The sequence below is a fragment of the Phragmites australis genome, chromosome 19, assembly GCF_958298935.1.
Source record: "Phragmites australis chromosome 19, lpPhrAust1.1, whole genome shotgun sequence".
Lineage (NCBI taxonomy): Eukaryota > Viridiplantae > Streptophyta > Magnoliopsida > Poales > Poaceae > Phragmites > Phragmites australis.
Genome location: NC_084939.1, coordinates 770,988 through 793,300, shown reverse-complemented (window position 1 = coordinate 793,300; position 22,313 = coordinate 770,988). Strand labels below are relative to the sequence as shown.

The window sequence follows — 22,313 nt, the reverse complement described above, 5'->3', positions numbered from 1 at the left end:
ATTTTTTCTTATTATTCTTAGAGATAATGTTTCATATTTATGAGATATCCTAGACATATGTAGGTAGTTTCTATATATTTAGGAATTAATTTCTCTGGATAGAGATATATCCCGAGAATATAGAAAATTTTTAGGTATCTAGATACGATAGTTTTATACTAATCATCGTTAAGCTCCTCACTAGTATGTGAAATGAGGCTTCGATAAATCAAATATTTGGTCAACAAAGATAAGCATTTTGACGGATTGCATCATCGAGTTGAACTCTGTCCCCGGATAGGATGATACATTTAACCGGGTTCTCGGGATCTTCAGGTCGTCTATTCAAGATTTCAAACGTCTTCGAGTCCTCGAGCAAGCCCTCAAAAAGGTATTTTCTCCGAGTAAAAATTCGGATTCGCCCGAAAAATACCGAGTGTGATAATGCCGTATGACAATCGGGTGATGGCTAGATCTGACTTTGGTTATATGGCACCGTCAAATTTCCATTGGAACCGAATCTGATAATACAGATAGTGCAGTCGGTTTTGGCCTTCACCCAACTGTGACAAGGCATTATCAAATTCGGTTCTTAGCTCCACGTCCATGTCTAACGGCCCGACTAAAGAACCGATTGTGATAACTGTACAGACTGTAGTAACCCATCAATTTTGCCCGTTTCTTTAGTAGTGCAATAAGAAGATTAACTGCATACCTACGTTTGATACAATCACAATCAATATATAGTGAACAACGTTACAATACCAAGATAGGAGTGACAACTGACCACACTGCTGCTCGATGCCTCAATGGGCGCAGTAAATATGCAGCTCTATCAATTATTACAAGTGACATTGAAAGGAAATGTTGAACATTGAACAAACCAGATTAAAATACAGACACAGGGAGACAAACTCATTCACGGTTATGCCGCGTGGATGATTGGTTCATGGCTGTGGTTGCCTCTTCACAGATGGCCTGTTTTTGTGCCCAATGGCTTCCTCTTTCCAAGCTCGCATTTTTTATTCCCCCGTAGAGTGGTGGAGGATCACCTCGTTGAGATTCTCAAGATATGAGACGCCTACCACGCCAAGCCTGCTTTCCTCGGGATCACACGTCTGATAGGAAGGACACAAATGCATATCCCTACGAGGCCCTGGAATTTCTGAATATGGACAAAGTAGGTCAAGAATGGATAGAGACTTCATAGATCCTTCTTGGAATTGCACTTCTGGAAGCTCTGAGGCCTCGAAGCACAGTCGCTTCAGGCTTGGGAATCCACCACTCGTCACAATGAAGCTGCCGCCCGAAAACCCATCGCAACCTTCTTCTAGCTTGAGATATTCCAAGCAAGGTAAACTTTGCAGGGTAGATAAAACTTCACAGCTCAAACCAGTTGAGATGAGTAGCAGCTTATTTAGAACGACCAGCTGCCTTAGGATAGGAGTATCAGGCAAATTCTCCAGTTTCCCCCGTAGTTTGATAGATGTGATCGCACAGGGAGCCTCTAAAAAACTTAGGAACTCTTTAGAGAAGTCACTTGAATCAATTGACAGAATTTGGAGAGCTTTGCTGCCGGTGAAGAGCTCCTTAATCTGCAACAAGGACGAATTGCTAGTCGATGCTCCTCCAGAGTCTCTAAATGAACAGCTTAGTTTTGCCTTTTTGTTGCGGGGGCTGTTGGAGGAATCTGATGTAGCTTCATAGATCTTAACCTTCCTCAGTTTTCTGGTGTGAAGTATAATGTTTTCATAACTTTGGTCTGCCTTGGTAATGACGACTCCAGCCAGAGTCTGCAATCTACCTTTCTCTAACTCTTCGCTTGAGATTCCATGGGGCAGCTTAAACCGGCCAAGCAGGTGAGCTAACTTTTGTAGCCTGATGACCTCAATGGGCACAACTTCCACCCCTGTGTCTCGAATATCCAGTGTTTCCAAATCCTCTAGGTGCCGTATTTCTGAGGGAAGATTGCCAACACGAGTGCCCCTGAGGCTGAGGTACTTGAGAAACAGCAGTTTGCATATGTCTCCGAAAACAATATTATCGACCCCCGTGCAACGTCTCAGATCCAGAACTCGCAGTGACTTGCAGACTTGGAGGTCAAGAAGAGGGCTTCCGAAGATCGTTAGCGACCTCATAATAGACAAGTCGATAGATTTCGATTTCACAGCATCATCGACTCCTTGGTTGCTGCTATCCTGAACAGAGAGTCGGCGGACACGGACACCGAAGGTAATGCCTTCGTAGATAGTTTCGTTGTTAGACAGGAGCTCATCCTTGTCAACAAGAGCGACAAAGCTCTTTGAGACTGCCTCATGGATGATGAACTCTAGCATTATACTGTGAACTCTGCACCAGGCGACCCTAGCATTGTTGATCTCTACTGGTTCAATGATACTCCGGTCAATGAACTCCTCTAAACAACACGTGGCACCTTCTTCGTCAGTGACGGTGCCATGTGCAGCAACTAATCCTTCAGCCATCCATCTTCTAATCAGAACCTTGCTGTTAATAGGGCGGCCTCTGGGGAATACACTGGCATAAAGCAAGCAGCTCCGGTGAACATAGTCGGGAAGGTTGTTGTAGCACTGGAGAAGAGCTCTATTAATTTTCACAAACTCGGCATCCTGACCTTTTTGTATCTTGTCTCCGAGTGTGCGGGCAGCTCTGTTGCACTGGTCTATTGTGAGTCCTCCTGTCACACGAGACCCGGCTCGTCCTTGTCGACGCAAATAATTAGCTACGCTGATCAGTGCCAGCGGCAAACCTCCACATTTCTCGAGGATGCCTTTTGAAGCACCCTGTAGTGCAAGTGTCCGATTTTCTTGACCAACCGTTCCCCAGAATATTTCTTTTGACTCATCTTTGCCCAAACCTTGCATTGTATACACATAACTGCCCCAGCTGCATTCAGCCGCAACGGAGTGGACACTTGTGGTCACAATTATTCTGCTACTGTGGCCATTTTCAGGGAACTCATGTTTTATAGCCTGCCACACTCCTGGACGGTCCACATCATCAATAACAACCAAGTACCTAGTTCGGAAAGCACATTGCAAACACAACTTTTAGGAACAACCTTTTTTATTAGATCAGGAAAAACATGTATACATATGAAATTGCCATGGTAGACCAAATAGGAAAACTAATTAAACACAAACCACGCATGCAATTGTGCAGCATAGTATCATTTGCAAAAAAGAAATGTTTAATTATATACAAACACCCTACCCCAAAGGAAAAAATATGTGTGCAAAAAAATATGGTAACCCCTCTCCTCGTCGTATCAGCGGGAGAAAAAAACTAATCTGCTTCCATTCCTCGCATGGCTGTTGCCAAGTCACAAGTTGAAAGCTTTGAATTGCTCATGAAAATAAAGATCTAGTTTTTCAGATTTTCTTTCAATTAAACTAGCCAAATATCCCGCACAATTGCTTTTTGCTACATACTTTGGCTCCGAATAGAAGTGTGTTGGGAGAAATGTTATAGCCCTGAGATATTTAGATGATGCTATGTGGTATTACTATAGCGATCATAATATCTCGATTACCACGTCATATGTAAAGGGACAGAGGGTCCAAAATACCCTCTTATGTACATAACTGTAACATAATATCTTAGAGGCAGACTGGTAATTTCTCCTGCCTCTTCTCCCTACAAAATAAGCCCTCGAGGGCGAGGGAAGGGGGATTCCAACTTTTCCTCCTTAGGACACAACTTTCTCCCGGCTTCTTCCTCTCCTTTTGGTTCTCTGTTTATTTCCAAGCTTGAACCTCCTCGTTGGAAGAGGCTCTCGCCGTATTCTGTCTGGGACACGTTTTTGTTTCCGAACAAAGTGCAAATAATTACTATACAATTCTAATGTCTACAATTAAAGATGTTATGCAACCGTGACAACCTATTAACATACATGGTTAGAATATAATACTAACAAAATAAATATAAGCCATTCTCTTTTTCTAAAACTTTATTGATTCATGAGAGAGAGTTTGGGATGTAGTTTGGAGATAAAGATATTTCGTCCTTTTTTAGATTGGTTTCCAATAAACATGAGATAGGATCACGAGAGGAGTTTAGAGAGAAAGATAACTTTTCTTTTTTATACGTGAGAGACTTATATATATATATATATATATAGTTTGGAGATAGAGATATTTTGTTTAGAGATTAGTTTCCAACAGATATGAGATGAGATTATGTGGGGACGTAAGTGCTATGTGAGGGAGACTGTGTCGACGATTGGTAAATCCACAATATAAAATTTGTATGGAAGTAAAGATACCTGAGCTTGGGATTATATGTATGAACAAAGGATTACAATGGGTACGTGTCTAGCCTTAGCTTGAGGTTGTCGCCGAGTTGTCTTGTGTTCCCGGAGGTTTAGGTCTTATTTGGCATAACTCTCAGAGCAACTTCCCGGTTGAAATCAGGGGAGCTCTGTCAAACAGTAGCTTTCAGCTTTTAGCTCCTTGTGTGGAATCCGTGGGAGTGATTCTCTGAAATGAACTAGAAGCTGGGGAGCTAAAAAAAACAGCTTCCCCTGATTCACTTCCCGCACAGAACTACTTCCTCCATATATTTTATTTTAGAGAATCACTTTCAACCACAGAATCACTTCCTCCAAAGAATCACTCCCCGCAGAAAATTTAGATCAAAAAGAGCTCTACTAAACAAACCCTTAATCTTATTCTTGTCGAGAAGATTGGATCTCAAGGGTTGGCGAGTTGGTACTCCTTCCTCCCTCCCCTGCCTCTACTTATATACTCGGGCAGAGTTGGGTCGTATCGTACCCGGAGTTGTGCAGGCCTCCGGGTAGGGCCGGGACTCTCTGGGTTTATTCCGAGTATGCTTTCCTTGCAAGTAGATACTCCCCAGGCTTGGCATGAGTACTTCCTAAATTTGGGGTATCTTGCCTTTTATACCCTTATATGGTAGGAACGGGCCCACCGCGCGCGTATCTTGATGGATATACCATCCTTGGATCGCGTACCATATGTAAGGCAGTATCCGTATATTTAATTTTATATCCCTGTCAGAGACATTGAGCTATGTGATTTGAAGGATACCACTATGTGATGCAGAGGAGCGGGGAGACTAAGAGCGGGATGTCTTTGTGAGATTATGTGAAGCGGATATTGAGGGCTAGATGTCTTGTTCTTGAGTAAAGTGCACTCGAGGTATTCTAGAAGTCTCATCTCAGTCCTAAACTTTCAAATTGCTGATATAGGTCCCTAATCTATATAAGTGGTTCACCCGAGACCCATACCCCTCCACATGGGTTCCTCGTGCCGACATGGTGTGTCAGTTGGCATCCCACATCAGCGCGAGAAGCCAACTGGCATGCCACGTTAGTGCAAGGAGCCCAGGTGGCACGCCACATTAGCACAAGGGGCCCAGCTAGCACGATATGTCAGTGCGAGGAGCTCAGGTGGAGGGGTATGGACCCTGGGTGAATCACTTAAATCGATTAGGGACCTTGATTTTTAAGTAAGTTTGATATATCTATTAGTCATAAAAGTTTATTTTGCATCTAACTTGGTTGATCAAGAACCTAACATAAGTATTCATGTAGCGATCACATTATTTGTATAATGTTGATGCCGAAGTGGAGCAGACTCATGGTCCTTGACTCAGCCGATCTCTCCCAATCATCCTACCAAGATCTCATCGACATTATACAAATGTAAAGAAAATCCTCATATGAACAATCCTTATAATTCATTTATGATTTGATAATAACTTCTTGGCATTCAAATAGGGCTTACAAGTGGTACGTGCTGCAAGGTGGGATACACGATATGGTCAAGCCGGATGAGATGTTTATCCGTACACACTTTCTGGTAATAACATACCTCTAATGTTTGTATCTCACTATTTATGACGAATAGTACTATTGAACTAATGAATATGTTGCATTATTATTTGAAGTACCATAAGCAAGATTTTGACACCGTTATTTGTGGATACTATATTTGCCAGTTTCTTAGGGTAAATGCGAGTTACACAATGAACCCCGAGGACGTAAGTCATCATTGTGCTTGCACATTCTTATTTGGTTCTGTTTCCATTGTCAGTAGTGTTTTAACTCTTTTAGTTGTGTTTTCATTGCAGGCACGGAGGATCGAATGTATTAACTCCTCAATTACCGACAAAGATATCCAAAACATCCAACGTGACATGTGTCTGTTCATCATCCACAAGAATGGCAGGTTCTTTGACCACGAAGGTGAATTGTCTAGTCATCCGAGACTTTATGAGTGGGAGAGGAAACAATGCTTTTAGTAATGTTAGTTGAGTTATTGTTGTACTTGTGTTGAATATTGTCTTATGATGAATATTATCTTGTGATGTAAATATTATGTTGAAATCTGTGTTGAAATGTTGTTGAATATATATTGTATTAAAAATATATTGAAATCTAGAGGGAATAAAAATATATGCCCAATACGAATTTGGAATGAAATATATATCACGGGCGGGTCCTTATGTCACCCGTCTGTGGTATTTTATCTATGTACAAGCGGATGCTAAAGTGCGTCGTTTGTGGAAATCTATTATCAGAGGCGGTCTGCTTAAGGAACCACCTATGGAAACCGATTAACAGAGGTGGTCCGCTTAAGGAACTGCCTGTGGAAATGAGAATTAACACAGGCGGTTCCTTAAGTGAACCGCCTTTAGTAATCGGTTTCCACGTGTGGTTTATTTTGCGTTTGTGAAAATTATCTATTTCTACAGGCCTTCGACCAGAGACAGATGGTTAAACACCTCTGTAAATGGGTTAGCACCCGCCTTTGAAAATTGTTTCTGTAGTAGTGATATGGAGTTTGAGAGCTTAGGGACCCGGATGAGACTTTGGGAATAGTTTAGGGACTGAGTGTGCACTTTACTCTTGTTTTTTGTTTGAATTTCTAGTATATTTCTTTATTTCTCTAGCCACCATGGTGGAAGGGTCAGATCCTTTTATTATCAAATAGATGTTTCAATTTCCATATGAGATACCAAGTTGAAATGTGCCTTGGTTTATTTTGTGATGAGTGATTGACAAAGTTATCGATTTGGTTTGTGTAGTTTTGGATTGCTTGAGCTTGGTTTGAGTATTTTGATTATGGGCTAACTGGAGGTGGAGTTGGAGAAATATGTTTGCTTATCTCTTGGTGTGCAGGTGATGGATGCAACTTGGCGGTCGACGGCGAGTGATCGGGGCCAAGCGGGGTGCTTAGTGCCAGACGATCAAGGAGGCCGGGCGGAGTCAAGGGTGATCCTAGCGGTACACGTGGAGGTCAAGCGAAGCATAAAAAATGGATGAAGACAGCGTGTTGACAAAGTCAAACGAAGGGATGTCGGTGCAAGTGATAAGGCGGTTCGAGGGATCGGGAGTGGAAGAGACTTGCCGGTGGTCAGGATCGCAAGACGGAGTACACGTGTCGACATCAGAGTGCTTGCTTAAGGTGTAAGCAAGTGATGAGTCACGCTTTGAAAAGCGTGCTTGGGTTTTTGCGGTTTGGCCTCAAAATCGTAGGAGGACTGGAGGAGTACGTGGCACCATCGCGAAGTTTGCGTCGAGGCGAAGCTAAGTCGTGAAGGCGTCATGGCTGTCCGATGAATGGAGAAAAAAATGGACCAAAATGCCCTCGGTGGTAGGTAGAAGTGTACTACAAGAGAGGGGTATTTTGGGAAAAAACTAAGAAACTTAGCGGTCAAGTTTCCTAGACCTATAAATAGAGGGGTAGAGCTAGAGAGAGCTTTTAACCAGCCACTTGAGCCCCTTTGTGCCACCTATTTGAGAGCTTTAGAGTTAAGGTTTTAGTGGAGAGAAGGAGAAGTGCTTAGCCTATGTAATAGGTGAGAGTTTTGAGAAATAAATCTTTGTAATCCGTCTAAAATAGGGCTGACCTCTTTGAGTAATGAAGTTTATGTTTTTGCATATGCTTGAATTCCCCTCCTTCTAGTTTTTCTCTATTGGTTCCCTTGCAAGTTTGCAAGTTTTTCGGTTTTCGGTTTTGATTTTCGTTTTGTTTTTTAGGCTGAAATTTCAGCACCTTGTGAGGTCATTCTTCTTGTTGCTAGAGGCATAAAAACTCACATACGAGTGTATGCTCATGGGTCTTGAGTACCCTTGCCTCTAGATCATCAACTTGGAGAGATTCCTTGCCCGGTAATCTTTTTGTTTGAGGTGCAGTTTTTCACCTTTGCATGGTTGTTTTTCTTGATGCTAGTGGCTTAAACACTCACACAGTCATGTATTTGAGTGGGTCTTGAGTTCCCTTGCCACTAGACTATCATCTTGGAGGATAACCTTATCCGGTGTTCATCTTCTCTAGTTTCTTTGAAAGTTGCGAGTTTTTTACACAAAGACACATGAAATGGTCTTGAATGGAACCTATGGTCCATATTCCATCCGTGGAGTCATGTTGCCATGGAACTAGTCTTCTTGTTTTGTCTCTCTGATTCTTTTGCTTCCGCTTGAGCGTTTTGAGGTGCGTTGGGTGAGAAATAGGAAAATACCAACTATTTCGAAAGAAATTTGTTGAGGCGCCTATTCACCCCCTCTAGTTGCCATTCTCGGTCCTACACCATAACAATATCTGAAATGTCATGTTTCAAGCTGGAAAACTTTTGTTTGAAGTTTAAGTTCTTTGAATTGAAAGTCGAATTTCTCCTATTGAGAGGATATTTTCAAGTTTAAAGTTCAAGTCTCCCTTAAGAAAAAGAAAGTTCATTCTAAAATACTTAAACTGGATATATGTATACATTGAGTAAGGTGTAAAGATATATCATTCAAAGTCTGTGCAAGTGCTAGAGAGAGAGAGAGAGAGAGAGAGAGAGAGAGAGAGAGAGAGAGAGAGAGAGAGAGAGAGAGAGAGAGAGAGAGAGAGAGAGACCTTTTGTCCTGTAAGAAATGTCGAAGGCTTGTTTGCTAACAGCGGCCCGGTCAGAAGCTCATCTCTGCCTTTGTGGATGACCTTGAGGGTAGCCTCTGGACTACAAGGAGGAGCAGATGCAGCTGAGGGGCAGAACGACGACGCAGCACCGTCTCCACCATGGCTGGATCCGGCATCGGGTTGCCAATTCCGTACACGCTGGATACTCTCCTTGAAATTGTTGATTTCTTCCAGTATATCAGTACGGGGGTCCATCTCAATCGCCGAGAGGACGAGGGCGCCAGCTGCTCCCGGAACCCACTTAAGATCTATGAAGTCCTCGATGTCACAAGCCAACTCCTTCAGTAGCACAATCTTGCTGTCATGTGTCGCCCCTTGGTTCTTCTCCTCCTTTAACTTGATTTCTCCGATCATCAATCTCATCTCCCGCTGGAGCCCTTTGAGGCCTTTCCTGACTGCCCCTTCCATCGTCCTATCTCTCGTGGTCACATCAAACACCTTGCCTGCCACAGCTTGAAACACCTCTAGCCATTTCATTTGGAAATGGTCGTCAAGTGGAGTGAACAAAGTGTAGTGAACGAACTGTATTGATGGCGCTAGGTCACTTATAGACACCGTCTGATAAAAGCACCCCCCATGAAGTTTCCAACAAAGGATTGATACAGTTGTGTTGTACCTAGGTACTAAAATTTGGTACCTCTCTAGTTATAATTTGTTGGTACCTCTCAAGGACTCGATGTTCTACTTTCGTCTATACCTTAGCAACTTTATTTCAATATATAGTAATAAAGCTATAGATTTTTCAAAACACAAATCTACAAATACAAAATTCATAAAACTACCTATCTAGCTAGTTTTCAACATATTAACATTTAAACTTTAGGAAGTCGCATGGATTCTGGGAGTCATAAAAACACAACGGATAGAGTAATTTTAGAACCGTGCTACTTACATTGTTTTAGTGTAGAGACCGGAATAAACTTTCCATTATCTAAAAGAAGATAAGTCATGAGCAGTCCTGCAAAGGTTTTGAAACTGTAAGAACCCAGGGACGTCGTGTACTTGTGCATGAATATGTAATGCGTTCGGGGCTATTCTGCAAAACGTTATGTGTGTGAAGGCATCATTTCCTTTATTAAGATCTCGCCATGCCAGCACCTATTTCTTGCCCAAACAACTGGCGCAATTCCATTCTCAGATCACAGCTAACATCCGGCGCAGCGGCTCCCATTCTTATCTCACGCTAAAAAAGAGAGAGAGAGAGAGAGAGATCATGGGGGATCCCCTGCCCATGGTGAGCTCTTCCACGGGAGCTATGAACTCCCTCCTTGACAAGCTGACGGCACTGGAGGCTCAGCATCCCCAGCTCGCTGAAGGCGTGCGGGAGAATCTGAAGAGACTAAACGATGTCCTGCACATCTTTGTTGGGCGGAGGGTGAGGGACGCCCTCACCAACGAGTGGATGCTGCAAGTCCGGGAGGTGGTCTACGACATGGAGGACTGGATTGACGGCTGCCTCATCGGTCCATCGAAGCTGGAAACGGACCTTTGGTGCTCCAATGTGGCCGACCAAATCGAAGAATTCAAGGCTCAGATCGAAGACGCACACGACCGCTGCACAAGGTACGGCCTTCTCAACAGAGAGCCCACTTGTGCACAGGATGCTGAAACCAGCAAAGTCGCCATCGATCCTAAACTGCTGTATGGGGAGGCGCCATGCCTTGTGGCCATCGATGAACCGAAGAATGTTCTTGTTAAGCACCTGATGGACGCAGAACAGCATCGTAAGGTGGTGTGCATCGTGGGGACCGGAGGCATCGGCAAGACAGCTCTTGCCACCGAAATATATCGACAGCTGCAAGGGCAGTTCAGCTGCGGAGCTTTCGTGTATCTTGGCCGGAACCCATCTGTAAAGACGACTCTAATCAGCATACTCAAGCAAGTAATGCCGGAGTGGCACTACGAAAAGGCTTTATGGAGCGGCTACAACTGTGACGACATGGGAGCATGGGACGAGAAGAAGGTCGTCGCTAAACTCTGGGCATTCTTAAAAACAAAGAGGTAAACCTTATATATCCAAATACATATCGTTTTCACTCTCAAACTCTGTTATCAGGTAGCGCTCAGAAAATATATTTGCACCCCGTCACCTTTGACCCCTTTTGTAGTAGTGTATGCACCATGAATCTTAAAGGATAATACTTATTTAAAATTACATTTTCTTGGACATCAAAACTATATTAACTTCTAGTGCGTGCAAATTTACGCGGGCCACCTTGCTAGTTCTAACTAACCATGAAGAGGGGCTGCCAATTAGGGACGAAAACGAACGGGAACGGTCGGGAAAACCCTCTAACCGTTTTCATTTTCACATTTTCTCTCGAAAACAGAATCGAAAACGGGAAAGCCGGAAACGGGTACGAACTCGGGAATGTCGGGATATCAAAAACGAACCAATCCGAACATAAATATACGGGTATCAGTCAGGAACCGATAATTTAAAATGAAAACACCGATCCGTAGAACAATGATTTCAAATATCGGCGCGACACATAAATTCACACCAACAAAAGTAATTTATATCATACACAGATGAACCACGTAATGACATAAGTATCAACTGAAAAATAACTATCATGTCGTAACTCGAGTACTCGGTATAACATACAATTATACAAAGACTAGGATTGTAGGTGGTGCAAGAGCTTGAACAACATCGGTAGGTCAGCAGCCGACCGAGACTGGACCACTGGGATCTGGTTGAACTTTGGGACAGAGGTTATGTTTGGACTGGCCGGCCGGACTTGTTATGTGGGCTACATGGTGATTTGTGAAGTTTGATCTCAATTAGAAAAACGAGAAATTCTAGATTAAAAACGGAAAATCAGAAAATGGTCAGAAAAACCTCACAACCGTTTTCATTTTCACATTTTCTTTCGAAAACAGAATCGAAAACGGACAAGAAAATATAGAAAACGGATCGGAACGGAACGAGATTTATCCCGTCCGTTTTCATCCCTACTGCCAATGTAGTGTTGTTACATTATATGGCAGCATCCCCTGGAGCCCGCTTAATTACCGCAGATCCGCCCTCACAAGAATTGTTTTTCTTGTGTTCAAAAGATAGGGTTGCAACGTTGCATGGTGGTATGTAAATACCACATCGTCCAATACTTTCACATCCAAATGCTTCAACAAGCGACAGCGAATATTATTCCTAATCTTCATCGGTGCCTCCAAGATTGATAACTTTTTTCTTTTCCACTGGCTTGAATCATGAAATTTTATCGCTGCATGAAACATTTCCTAAAGTTAATCGTATTCTGTTGCAACAGAATAAACACAGATCAAAATCATTGGTGCAGGGGTTGTATTTTATTAAATAGCATCTAAAAAAGAATAGTATTTCTCTTATTGGGATATCAAGCCCTACCCGATACTGATGTTCACATTATCATATATTTTTTGCTAGTTATTTTGTTGTGCTCGATGACGTGCGGAGCATACGGACTTGGAAGGGAATCAGTTGCGCTTTGCCCAATAATGACAAGGCTGTCGTTGGTAGGATATTGATAACAAGTTGCATCAAGGATGTCGCGGAATCATGTCGCATACATCCCAGTGATGCTGTTCATCAGATGAAGGGTCTTAGCGAGAATGATTCCAAAACATTATTTAATAGTAAAATTCCTGATTCAGAAAAACATTTGCTGCTTGAAGTTTCTGATGACATGTTGAAAATGTGTGGTGGCATACCATTGGCCATAACTGTGACAGCTGGATTATTATTCAGGAAATCTGCATGCTTGCCAATTGACCAATATCATTCCACACCACAAGGGATGAGAAAGATACTGGAGATCAGTTATGATGATCTACCTCTTCCCGTGAAGTCTTGTTTTCTGTACTTGAGTGCTTTTCCTTGGAAATTATATCATCAAGAAAGACCGTTTGATACGGAGATGGGTAGGTGAAGGATTTATTCCTAAAAGAGATGAAAGCTTGTGGGAAACAGGGGAGAGCTACTTTGATGAGCTTATCAGTAGGAGACTGCTTCAACCGGCGTTTGATGATGATGATGATCAGCCGATTGGTTGCACTGTTCATGGTGTTGTTGTTGATTTCATGGAATCCTTGTCAGCCGAGGAAAACTTTATTACAGCGGGTGAAAAGTTGAAGTGTGGACTACCTCCTCGTGACAGTGTTCGGCGAGTCTGCCTTGACTACAGCGAGGAAGACGAAGGTGACACCTTGTCCTCCAGCACATACTGTTTTTTGGAGCAGAACAGTCGGGTGGCCTCAAGTAGTGTCGAAGACGAAGCAATTTCTTTGCACCTATCTCGGCTGCGATCCCTTGCATTTTCTGGGGATGCTAGAAGAATCCCTGATCTTTCAGCCTTCAAACTTGTACGGGTGCTAGATCTCAAAGATACCAAGGGCTTGGGAAACGAGCAACTGGGAAGCATTGGACGTTTGTCTCTGCTGAGGTACCTGGGACTTGGCGGGACCGATGTCACCAAGCTGCCACAAGAAATTATGGAACTTGACCACCTGTCTACCTTAGATTTAAGGCAAACTGGTGTGAAAAGATTACCAGAATTTAAAGGCACGAAGTTGGTATCTTTGCTTGCCTCTGATTTGACAATACCGAGAGGAATGGGGGAAATGGAAAAATTGGAGGAATTATCAACGGTCTGTCTGGGTCGTGATGGCTCACTTCCTGACGATGTGGCAGGGCTTGTTAATAAGTTGAGGTGGCTGAGGATGCTTGGGGTAAGATTTAGGTATATTGCAGAAACGGAGCGACAGAGTGTCAAGCATTTCCTCCAGGAGGTGGGAAAATCAAACCTGCAGTCCCTTTTTCTTGATTGTTACCCCCATTGTTTGCTTGACTTACTGCATGATTGCTGGACCCACGAAAGGCCACATTACCTGCGAAAATTTGAGCTGAGAATGAACTGGTACTCGTGGCCCTCAAAAGTTCCACAGGAGATCTCCATCCTCGTAGCCCTCACTCACTTGCATATCGGAGTTTCAGTAGTAGAAGCACAAGGTGTCCGTGGCCTCGGGATGTTGCCAGAGTTAGTCCTGCTAAAATTGGAGTCAGATAAGAGTCCAAGGTTCACCGTGAGCAGCAAGGATGGCTTTCAGTGCCTCAAGGTGTTCTACTACTGCTGTCAGTATGGTGGTGCGATGGGGCTGCAGTTTGAAGTAGGAGCCATGCCGAACCTCCGAAGGCTTCTGCTAGATTTTAATGCATCGGAAGCAGATTTTGTGATTGGTATCAAACATCTCTCTTGCCTCGTACGGGTCCGTGCCACCATCTACTGGCGTACTTCAGCAGCTTCGGAAGTGAAGGACGCGGAGGCCCACATCAGAGACCAAGTATCTCAGAACCCCAACAATCCCGTATTGGAATTGAGCAGAAAACGTCAAGGCCATTTGACACCGCATCGAGGGCAGCGCTCTACTGTGAAGGCAGCGGCAGCGCCGGCGCCAGCGGACGGTTCGGTGATCGCGATCCACAGCCTGGACGAGTGGAGCATCCAGATCGAAGAGGCCAATAGCACCAACAAGCTGGTGGTGATTCATTTCAGCGCGTCGTGGTGCAGACCATCCGTAAAGATGGTTCCACTTTTTGCTGATCTCGCCATGAGGTTCCCAAATGTCATGTTCCTCAAGGTCGATAATGATGAAATGAGGGATATTGTCAATGAGTTCAAAGTTGACGGCTCGCCACTCTTCCTGTTCATGAAGGGGGGCCACGTTAAGGACACGCTTCGTGGCGCAGACAAGGAAAAGCTGGTGCGGATGCTTGAGTTGCAGATGGCCCGGTAGATCAGTGATGTAATAGTGAAGTAGTATTCGCCTAAATAAGAAAGACCATTCAACTCCAAGAAGACCGGTGCCTCTATGATGCTGTCAAATTGTTAGAGTATATTTGGCATCTCTCTATATTTGGTTGTTTGGGATTTGAATCCGTTATACTGCTTTATCTTTAGGAGAGGTTTTTTTTTTTTTTTTGCCCTCCGAGCCTTTTAGGAATTCAGGTAGGCAAGCCCCACCGTAGATTCCTCGAAAAAAATGTAGTCTAGCAGGGATCCCTCAAAATTCAGGTAGGAAAATTATGCGTAGCAACCCCCGGATCCGGATAGGATGTTACGAGTACGGCACGAGCATACACTGTATCTTAGAATGATGTAGATGAATCCTGTAGGAGAACCCAAATAACAGCGTTGACAGTGATTTAAGCGGTATTATTTGTAGGCATGCAATAGGAGATACACTCCTGGGTGTATAAGTGTAGTATGCTTGTGAATTATCCTTATAAAATATGACTAACTTTGTTATGGGTAGGTGGTTGTAGCTATTGATAAGAGCGGACAATAATTTTTTATTTGAATTGTGCCAGTAAGGACTCAAATTCAAGACTTGTAGCTTTGATATCATATTAAGCTGCTATACAATAGGCAATTGATAGAAACCTAATTAAGCTAATGAAGAAATATAGACAATTCACTTATATTCGAAAGATAGAATAACAAGACTTTGAGAATAATTTGATCGGGAGAAGCAACGGCTAAGATAAAAATGACAGAATTATTGGCTTGGCTGCTAATAGCCTACTAGTTTATTTGGCATCTACCGTGTGTCTAAGTTGCCATCTAGTCCAATTATTCTTCAATTTCCTGATAGTGTCCTTTCAATCAGTTCATGGACAATTTTATTTAATTGTACCTAACTTTTGTTTTCAAAAAATTGGTTAAGCAACCACAATATATAAAGCAATGTATGCACAGTTGGGAATCTGGGAGGCACCAGCTTTTGCAGCTAAACAATCGTGCACGTCCATATTGTATCATCGATGATATCGAAAGGTAAATTGATTGGCTAGTACATATGATTAAGGGGACCTAACCTTTGTTTTTAAACAATTGATTGAGCAACCTGTATGATATCATTTTGTCGTGTATTTGCATCCGTAGAAAAGAAAAAAGAAAAAAAAAAGAGAGAAAGACATGGGTCCTCAGCCGGCCCAACCCGGCTCTTTCCCCCTCCTCCTTTCTTCATCAGGCCGGCCCGGCCCATCCCGGGCCACCTTACCCTCACGCGCCGGTTGCCCTAGGGCGCCTGGGCGCTGTTCCTCTTCCTCGCGTCGCCCGAGCGGCCGCTTCTCTCCCTCGCGCGCGCCGCCGCCTCGCTCGAGCCGCGCGTCACGCCGGCCAAGTCGGCTCTCCCCCTTTCCCCTCCCTGCTCCTTGGGCCTACACCGCTCTCCCACGCAGCCCGAGCCGCCCTAGCTCCCTGTGTCCACACCGCACCGCTGCTCTCCTCCTCGGCCATGCCCCTGGGCTCGAGCCCGCCCGAGCTGCGCTGCCCCTAAGCCAAGCCTCACCCTCTGATCCTCAACGGATTGAGGCGAGTTCGGTTGGATTCTATCTCTATCTCTTCCCCGATTTCAAATCAGTTTGGGGATTGCTTCAGATAAGCTCGGCCACCGCGATTTCTGCAAGTTTGGGCCGGCTACATGCTCTTATCTCCTCCTGTGGGAACCCCGGGCCACCTCTATAAAAGGCAGGGAGGGGGTGCCCGGGAAGGGGGATCAATCTTTGGAGCTCTGCTGCGCCGAAGCTGTGCCGCTAGGTGTGTTTGCTGAGCAGCTGTGCCTTCCCCTCCCCGCTAGCAAGCTTCGCCATCGGCAAGGAGAAATCGATAGAAGCCTCTGCCGCTTCTACTGCACCCACGCCCCCTAGGACGCGCCTCCGATCCGTCGCCATCATCACCATGTCTGCGCCCCGAGGTGAGACCCAGTTGTGATTTCCTTCCCCTCTGATGCTATGTGACGGCCGGCCATCGTGCCGTGCGTGTGCCGCGTCGCTGTTGGCCCGAGTCCGATCCCTGCATGCAAATCGGGAGCGGTAGTCCAGTGTGATGCGCGCGCATATTATTGCCGCCCTGTGTGCCTGGCCTTCATGCTGATGCTCTGTGATCGCCGGCCATCGTGCTGTGTGCGTTGCCATATGTTTATGCTTGCCATAGGCCGGTGATGAAAACCTGAGGCCCGGCCGCTATGCTTCATGATGATGTTCTGTGATAGCTCGGCCTTCGTGCCGTCGTGCTCGGAGACCGCCGATGATGCTAAAACTGAGGCTCTCCTTTCCTCCTCCTGTTCTTAGCCGAGTGGTGGTGGCCTGGTGCTACCCTTCTCTACGATGGTGATGCTATGCACTGATGTCTAGCTGTCGTGCCATGAGGCTTGCGTTCACATGGCTACTGCTTGTCAGTGATCGTGTGTTGCAGAAAATTCAGAGTGTGGGTATTCTTTTGGCTGCCCCAATACCGATTTATGCTATTGCCAGAGACCCAATCCTTTTATAGGATGTTCGGTGATATGGCTGCTGCCTCGTGATAATCATGTAATGCAAAAGAATACGAAAGGAGGGTTTTGTTTGGTTGCCCCAGTATAAAATTATTGCCAGAGACCTAATCCTTTTTAAGGATGTTCGGTGCTATGGCTTTCGCCTTTGCGGCATGTTGCCTTCGGAGTGGCCGATGAGGACAAGTCCGAGGCCCAAAGAGGAGCTAGTGAGTCAAGCACGGCGTCGGAGCTCCCGGTTGTGGCCATGCTGCTGCTTTTGGTTGAAGCTACGCGTCGTGCCGCGCTCCTAGCCCACCTCTTCATAAAAACATAATTCTGAGGTCTATGTGACCGATGATGATTCGGGATACATAAACAGTCCAAAAAGCTTATGCTAGACCGTGATCCCATTCTTTACTGCTTTTATTTCTAACGCTCACTTTGCTTGGTCTTTATTGCGTGTGACTACAGCCTTGCAGACTCGGAGACGACCTCGGTATGACGACCGCCAGCGCACTTAATCGGAGGTAGCCCGAAGACGGGCGTAATTAACCGGAGAGCCCCACGAGGCCACGGGAACCAAGACAAAGCAATCGCCAAATCATGAAGATAGTCAGATAGCGTGTGCGTTTGAGGAGTAAAACAAGTGTAATCGAAAAATGTACTTTATGAATTCAATATGAATGAATAAAGTTACAATTCCATTACATTGTATCCTGTCTTTTGTATACTCTGTATACCGGCACGCCCGCAATATTACATACATAATTTCAAATACAAATTCAAACGCTTGACGTTTCGAATCCGCGAAACAAAATGGCACGCCCAGTGGGACCTGGTTCTCCTCCCATCTTTGCTGCGCTGCGCTGGTCGTCAAGATAGTCTCCCGAGTCTACAAGTGCTGCTTGCAAAAAAAAAAAATCGTCGGGAAAATACTAACCAAGAGACGCTGTGGCTGCAGGTGGATTCACCCTTGCCCGCAACTCGGTTCCCACGATCCTGCAGTTCGGAACACTCCCGCCGGTGGTCATCATCCAACACGAGGGTACCATCTATTCCAAAATGACGAAGGAGCCAGCTCAAGCTCCCGTAACAAACAGGGCTCAAAAGAGAGCCTTTTCGCATATGAAGGATGAGTGCCACAACGTTATTGCTAAGGCCAAAGCTATGCTGGATGGTTTACCCTTCACCGAGAAAACAGAAGCTGAGTTGGTCGTAGCACTAGACGCGGTTTGCGAGAACTTGCGTCGCAGTGTCGCCCTTGCTCGTCTGGATAGGAAGGAACATGCACGCCGGAATTGCCGGCGTAAGATCATTAAAGCTCAGAGGCTCCGACAACGGATCGCCTCCCGTTTTACTTCAAATTGCATCACAGATGAAGAAGCAGCTTCGAGTGAGCTCATGCCTCGCGCATGGATTCATCATGCGACACGAGCCAGACTCCCCGCTCGAGAGGCCATAGTAGAGGAGTTTTTGTCGCATCGCCTTGGAAGGAGGCACAGGCTCTACAACCCCAGTCTTGCCGGCCGCCAACACTGGGTGCCTTGTTTTCACGTCAGTGTGACGACTGACCCTTCTTCGTCTAAAGACACAAACCAGTTCGCCGTGCTTCCAAGTGAAGTGCCGGCGCCTCGATCTGATGAGCTACAACGACAACTACAGCAACTTAGAGACCAAATGAACGGTCTCGAAAGACAGCTTCGCAGTACAACTGCGTTAGAAACTCCACGGACTGGGGGCAATCCCCGTCCTACAAATCATCATGAACATCAAGATCGCCGCGCCGAGGTTCCTCAAAAAAGAGGCCCTCCGCCTACAACATATCGGCCACGTCAAATGCGGCCACCCACTCGTTGGGATCAAGAGTCACATCATCAAGGCTACGCATATCCAAGAAGGCCCTTTGGGCGCGACCGAAGGCCCCCCTATGAGGTGGCTTCCTCCAGTCACGAAGCCCCGAGGCACGAGGCTCCTACACGACCAGCACGTCGTCCCGCTTCATCGGCTAGATACTCGGCCCCGTATATTCTCAACGAGAATCAACGTAGGCGCGAGCGAAGAAAGAGAAACCGGCAAGCCTGGTTCCGTGAATTACAGGACCTCGTTCTACGTCATGTACAAGTCCGCGTTCGGACAGATGGCCAAGTCCACCCGGAGGATGGAAGAGTTAGCGTTCGGTTAACGCCGAATCTCGAACAAAACCCGAGATACAATTTCCTCTTAGAGCGCCTGGCTCCGAAGCCGCGTCAAACACAAGACAATGGCACTATCCCTGTTTCAACAGGGCCTGCCATGCACCAGCAAACGGTTGAACCACTTCAACTATCCCAAATCATCGCTACTAAAGAAAATGAAAAGCCAGTAACGGAGGACAAACCTGTAACTGTCCCCGAGGAAATGACACCCCCATCTACTGCTAAAGGGTCCCAACAGCCTGTAGAACCAAGCTCGGATGCTTCGACAAACTATGATACTACGTCCGAGAGCTCTAAAAAGTCCAATGACGGAGACATCGTGATGTGCGGCACCTTCGGCATTGTCCGGAGACGAAAAAGATCCAGAAGGCCTAAACGTTGCGCCTGTAAATATGGCCAACGAAAATGAAGGCATTCGCGAAGAACCACCCCCAGACGCGGGTACAATACCATCTATAGTACCCCTAGGGGGTACAAGCAGTCAACATCAGCAAGTACCTCTACCACATCTGGGCACTCAAAATGAGCATAATAGCGCTCTTGAAAGACAAGTAAGCGAGTTGTCCACGAGAGTAGACCAGCTCTGCTCCATGATGCTACACTTTACGTCAGGAGGTGCACCGCCACCACCATCTAACGTACTACGGGTCCCTCAAGTTGACCCGCAGTTTGCTGAGTTTGAAGCTGCGTCTCAGTTGCGCAATCCTCCTCCGATAGGGGCAGGGGGCACGCATACTCATCAAACGGGCGCCACTCCTCCACATGTCATGGCCGTGCCGACAAATTCAGCCACACATGTTGCGCCAGCCGTGACGCTAAGAGACTACCACAGCATCGCAGAAGACGTAGTCAACAGAAGAATGCGTCAATTGGCGGCCGAGCAGGCTCCAAGACCATTAGAGAGTGAGCTCGACAAGCCATATGAAGCGTGGCACGATCGAGTCGCATTCCCTGCAGGTTGGCATCCGCCGAAGTTCCGTTTGTTTGACGGGACCGGTGATGCCACTGAACATCTTGTTTACTTTGAGTCGGTGTGTGGAGACACTGCAAATAACCCATCACTACTACTGCGCCAATTCTCAGCTTCCTTGACGGGAGCCGCCTTCCACTGGTATAGCCGTCTGCCTGCGGGTTCGGTGCCCAGTTGGGTTGCTATGAAAGAGCTATTCAAGTCACATTTCATCACTATGAGAAAGGACATCTCAATTCTAGAGTTGTCCCAAATTAAACAAAGACGGGATGAGAGGATCGAAGATTACATCGTCCGTTTTAGAAACAACTACGTTCGTCTCGCAAGAGAGATGCATCCCGAAGATGCTGTGCAAATGTGCATCCACGGCATGTTACAACACTGGTTGGTCGGAGTTTCAAGACGTGATCCCAAGACATTCAGTTCACTTGGAGATGCCGTTGCGGCTACCAAGCTGGAGTTCGAGAAGGTACCACACATCATGGAGATGTACAAGAACGCAGGATCCACTGACAACACTAGACGGTACGGGTCTTCGAGTAAGCTGGCCGGAAATGGCAACAAGGCGAAGGCATCCGCTGAGGCAAACGCTACAAGTGTTGTTCCAGTCTTCGGCCCGAAGAATGAACGGCCAAGACCAACTATGCGTCCTAATGTCCGGGAGATGCTGAATAAGCAATATGTCTTTCGACGAGACCTCATCAAAAGTCTCTTCGAACAGATGAACGAGCAGAAGCTTGTGAATTTACCTACTCCGGCAAGACCTGAGCAGGTCGCCATGATTGAAAATCCTTTGTATTGCCCGTACCATCGGTACGTAGGGCATGTTATTGAAGATTGCATCGCTTTCAAGGAGTGGTTACAAAGAGCGGTCGACGAGAAGAGGTTGGCCCTAAAGCCTGAAGCCATGAACCCAGATTACCATACCGCTAATGTGGTAACAGTAAGACATAATGGCTCATCATCTATTCACATAAATAAAGAAGAAGAGTATTGGGTGCCATTTGCCCAAGTAGAAGATCAGTTCGAGAGGCTTCGGCTCACGCCCGTCACTCATCGTGTGAAGGAGCAACAGTGGCAGCAGGTACCGCAAAGACGCCCTCCAAGAGCTCGACGATCAAGCTATCAAGTTAATCCTCCTTCAGCACTGGTGCAAATTGCACGGCGTGATCCAAGTCAACGACGTATGCCTCCCCGATTCATTCCCGAGTCAGAGGGAGATGAGGCTTTCCCGCGGAGAATTACCATTTTGCCTACACTAGGTCAATTCTTCCCTAGGACCTGGGGACAGCCCACGACGTCAAGAGATGAGCACGTTCTCGATACTACTCTGTCCTCCGAGGTGGCGCAATGTAATGCCATCGCCGCAAGTGAAGATGATGACGACTCAAATTTAGGAGTCGCTATTACTCCCGAGGAACGTAAAGCCCTCGAGGCGGAAGCTACATCCGCCGAAGAGGGAGAGATTGAAGAAGTAAATATGAATCTGAGAAATGGTAGAGAGCTTCCTGAGCCAGTGAAGCCTCGACAGCCTCGCGCTGATAAAACCGATGGGTTACAATGCTCAAAGCTCCCCATTCAGGAATCCAAGCCATCATCGTCAAAGATGCAGGCTAAAGAAGACAACATAGAATATAACGTCATTGCTCATTTAAAGCGCATTCCAGCGCTATTAAGCGTCTATGATGCACTGACGCTAATGCCAGACTTGCGAGAGGCCTTAATCAAGGCTCTACAGACTCCTCACATATACGAGACGGCTATGGCCAAACACCGGCTCCTTAGCACTCTTGCTGAAGCCAATGAGATATCATTCTCCGAGGAAGATAAGATGGTTGAAACCGATAACCATAATCGACCACTCTACATTGAAGGAAACATTGGGAGCGCACATCTTCGTCGTGTGCTCATAGACCCTGGCTCGGCAGT

General features: G+C 45.8%; 1 protein-coding gene, 1 long non-coding RNA gene and 1 pseudogene across 2 annotated transcripts; 2 read left to right on the top strand and 1 right to left on the bottom strand.

Moving 5' to 3' along the window:
- Positions 1-791: 791 nt before the first annotated feature.
- On the bottom strand, positions 792-9,329 carry LOC133900993 (disease resistance protein RGA4-like). Its single transcript, XM_062342291.1, has 3 exons — positions 8,943-9,329; positions 8,862-8,896; positions 792-3,015 (listed from the first exon to the last, which is right to left on the bottom strand). Exons 1-3 carry the CDS (start codon positions 9,327-9,329, stop codon positions 1,002-1,004), a joined length of 2,436 nt encoding a protein of 811 aa, XP_062198275.1. The 3' UTR covers positions 792-1,001.
- Positions 9,330-10,152: 823 nt separating this feature from the next.
- LOC133900863 (disease resistance protein RGA5-like) lies at positions 10,153-14,740 on the top strand (annotated as a pseudogene).
- A 1,440-nt stretch (positions 14,741-16,180) lies between these two features.
- Positions 16,181-17,926, top strand: LOC133900866 (uncharacterized). The gene is made up of 2 exons (XR_009906603.1): positions 16,181-16,661; positions 17,691-17,926. It is a non-coding gene; the product is annotated as an uncharacterized LOC133900866 (long non-coding RNA).
- The last annotated feature ends 4,387 nt before the right edge of the window (positions 17,927-22,313 follow it).

Bases quoted from the DNA above. Each gene is read 5' to 3' on its own strand.
- LOC133900993 (XM_062342291.1), bottom strand. From the start codon at position 9,329: ATGGAAGGGGCAGTCAGGAAAGGCCTCAAAGGGCTCCAGCGGGAGATG. The intron at 8,897-8,942 runs GTCATCCACAAA...GGCCGCTGTTAG, and splicing joins GTCCAGAGGCTACCCTCAAG to CAAACAAGCCTTCGACATTT. The intron at 3,016-8,861 runs GTCTCTCTCTCT...TTTCCGAACTAG, and splicing joins CATTTCTTACAGGACAAAAG to GTACTTGGTTGTTATTGATG.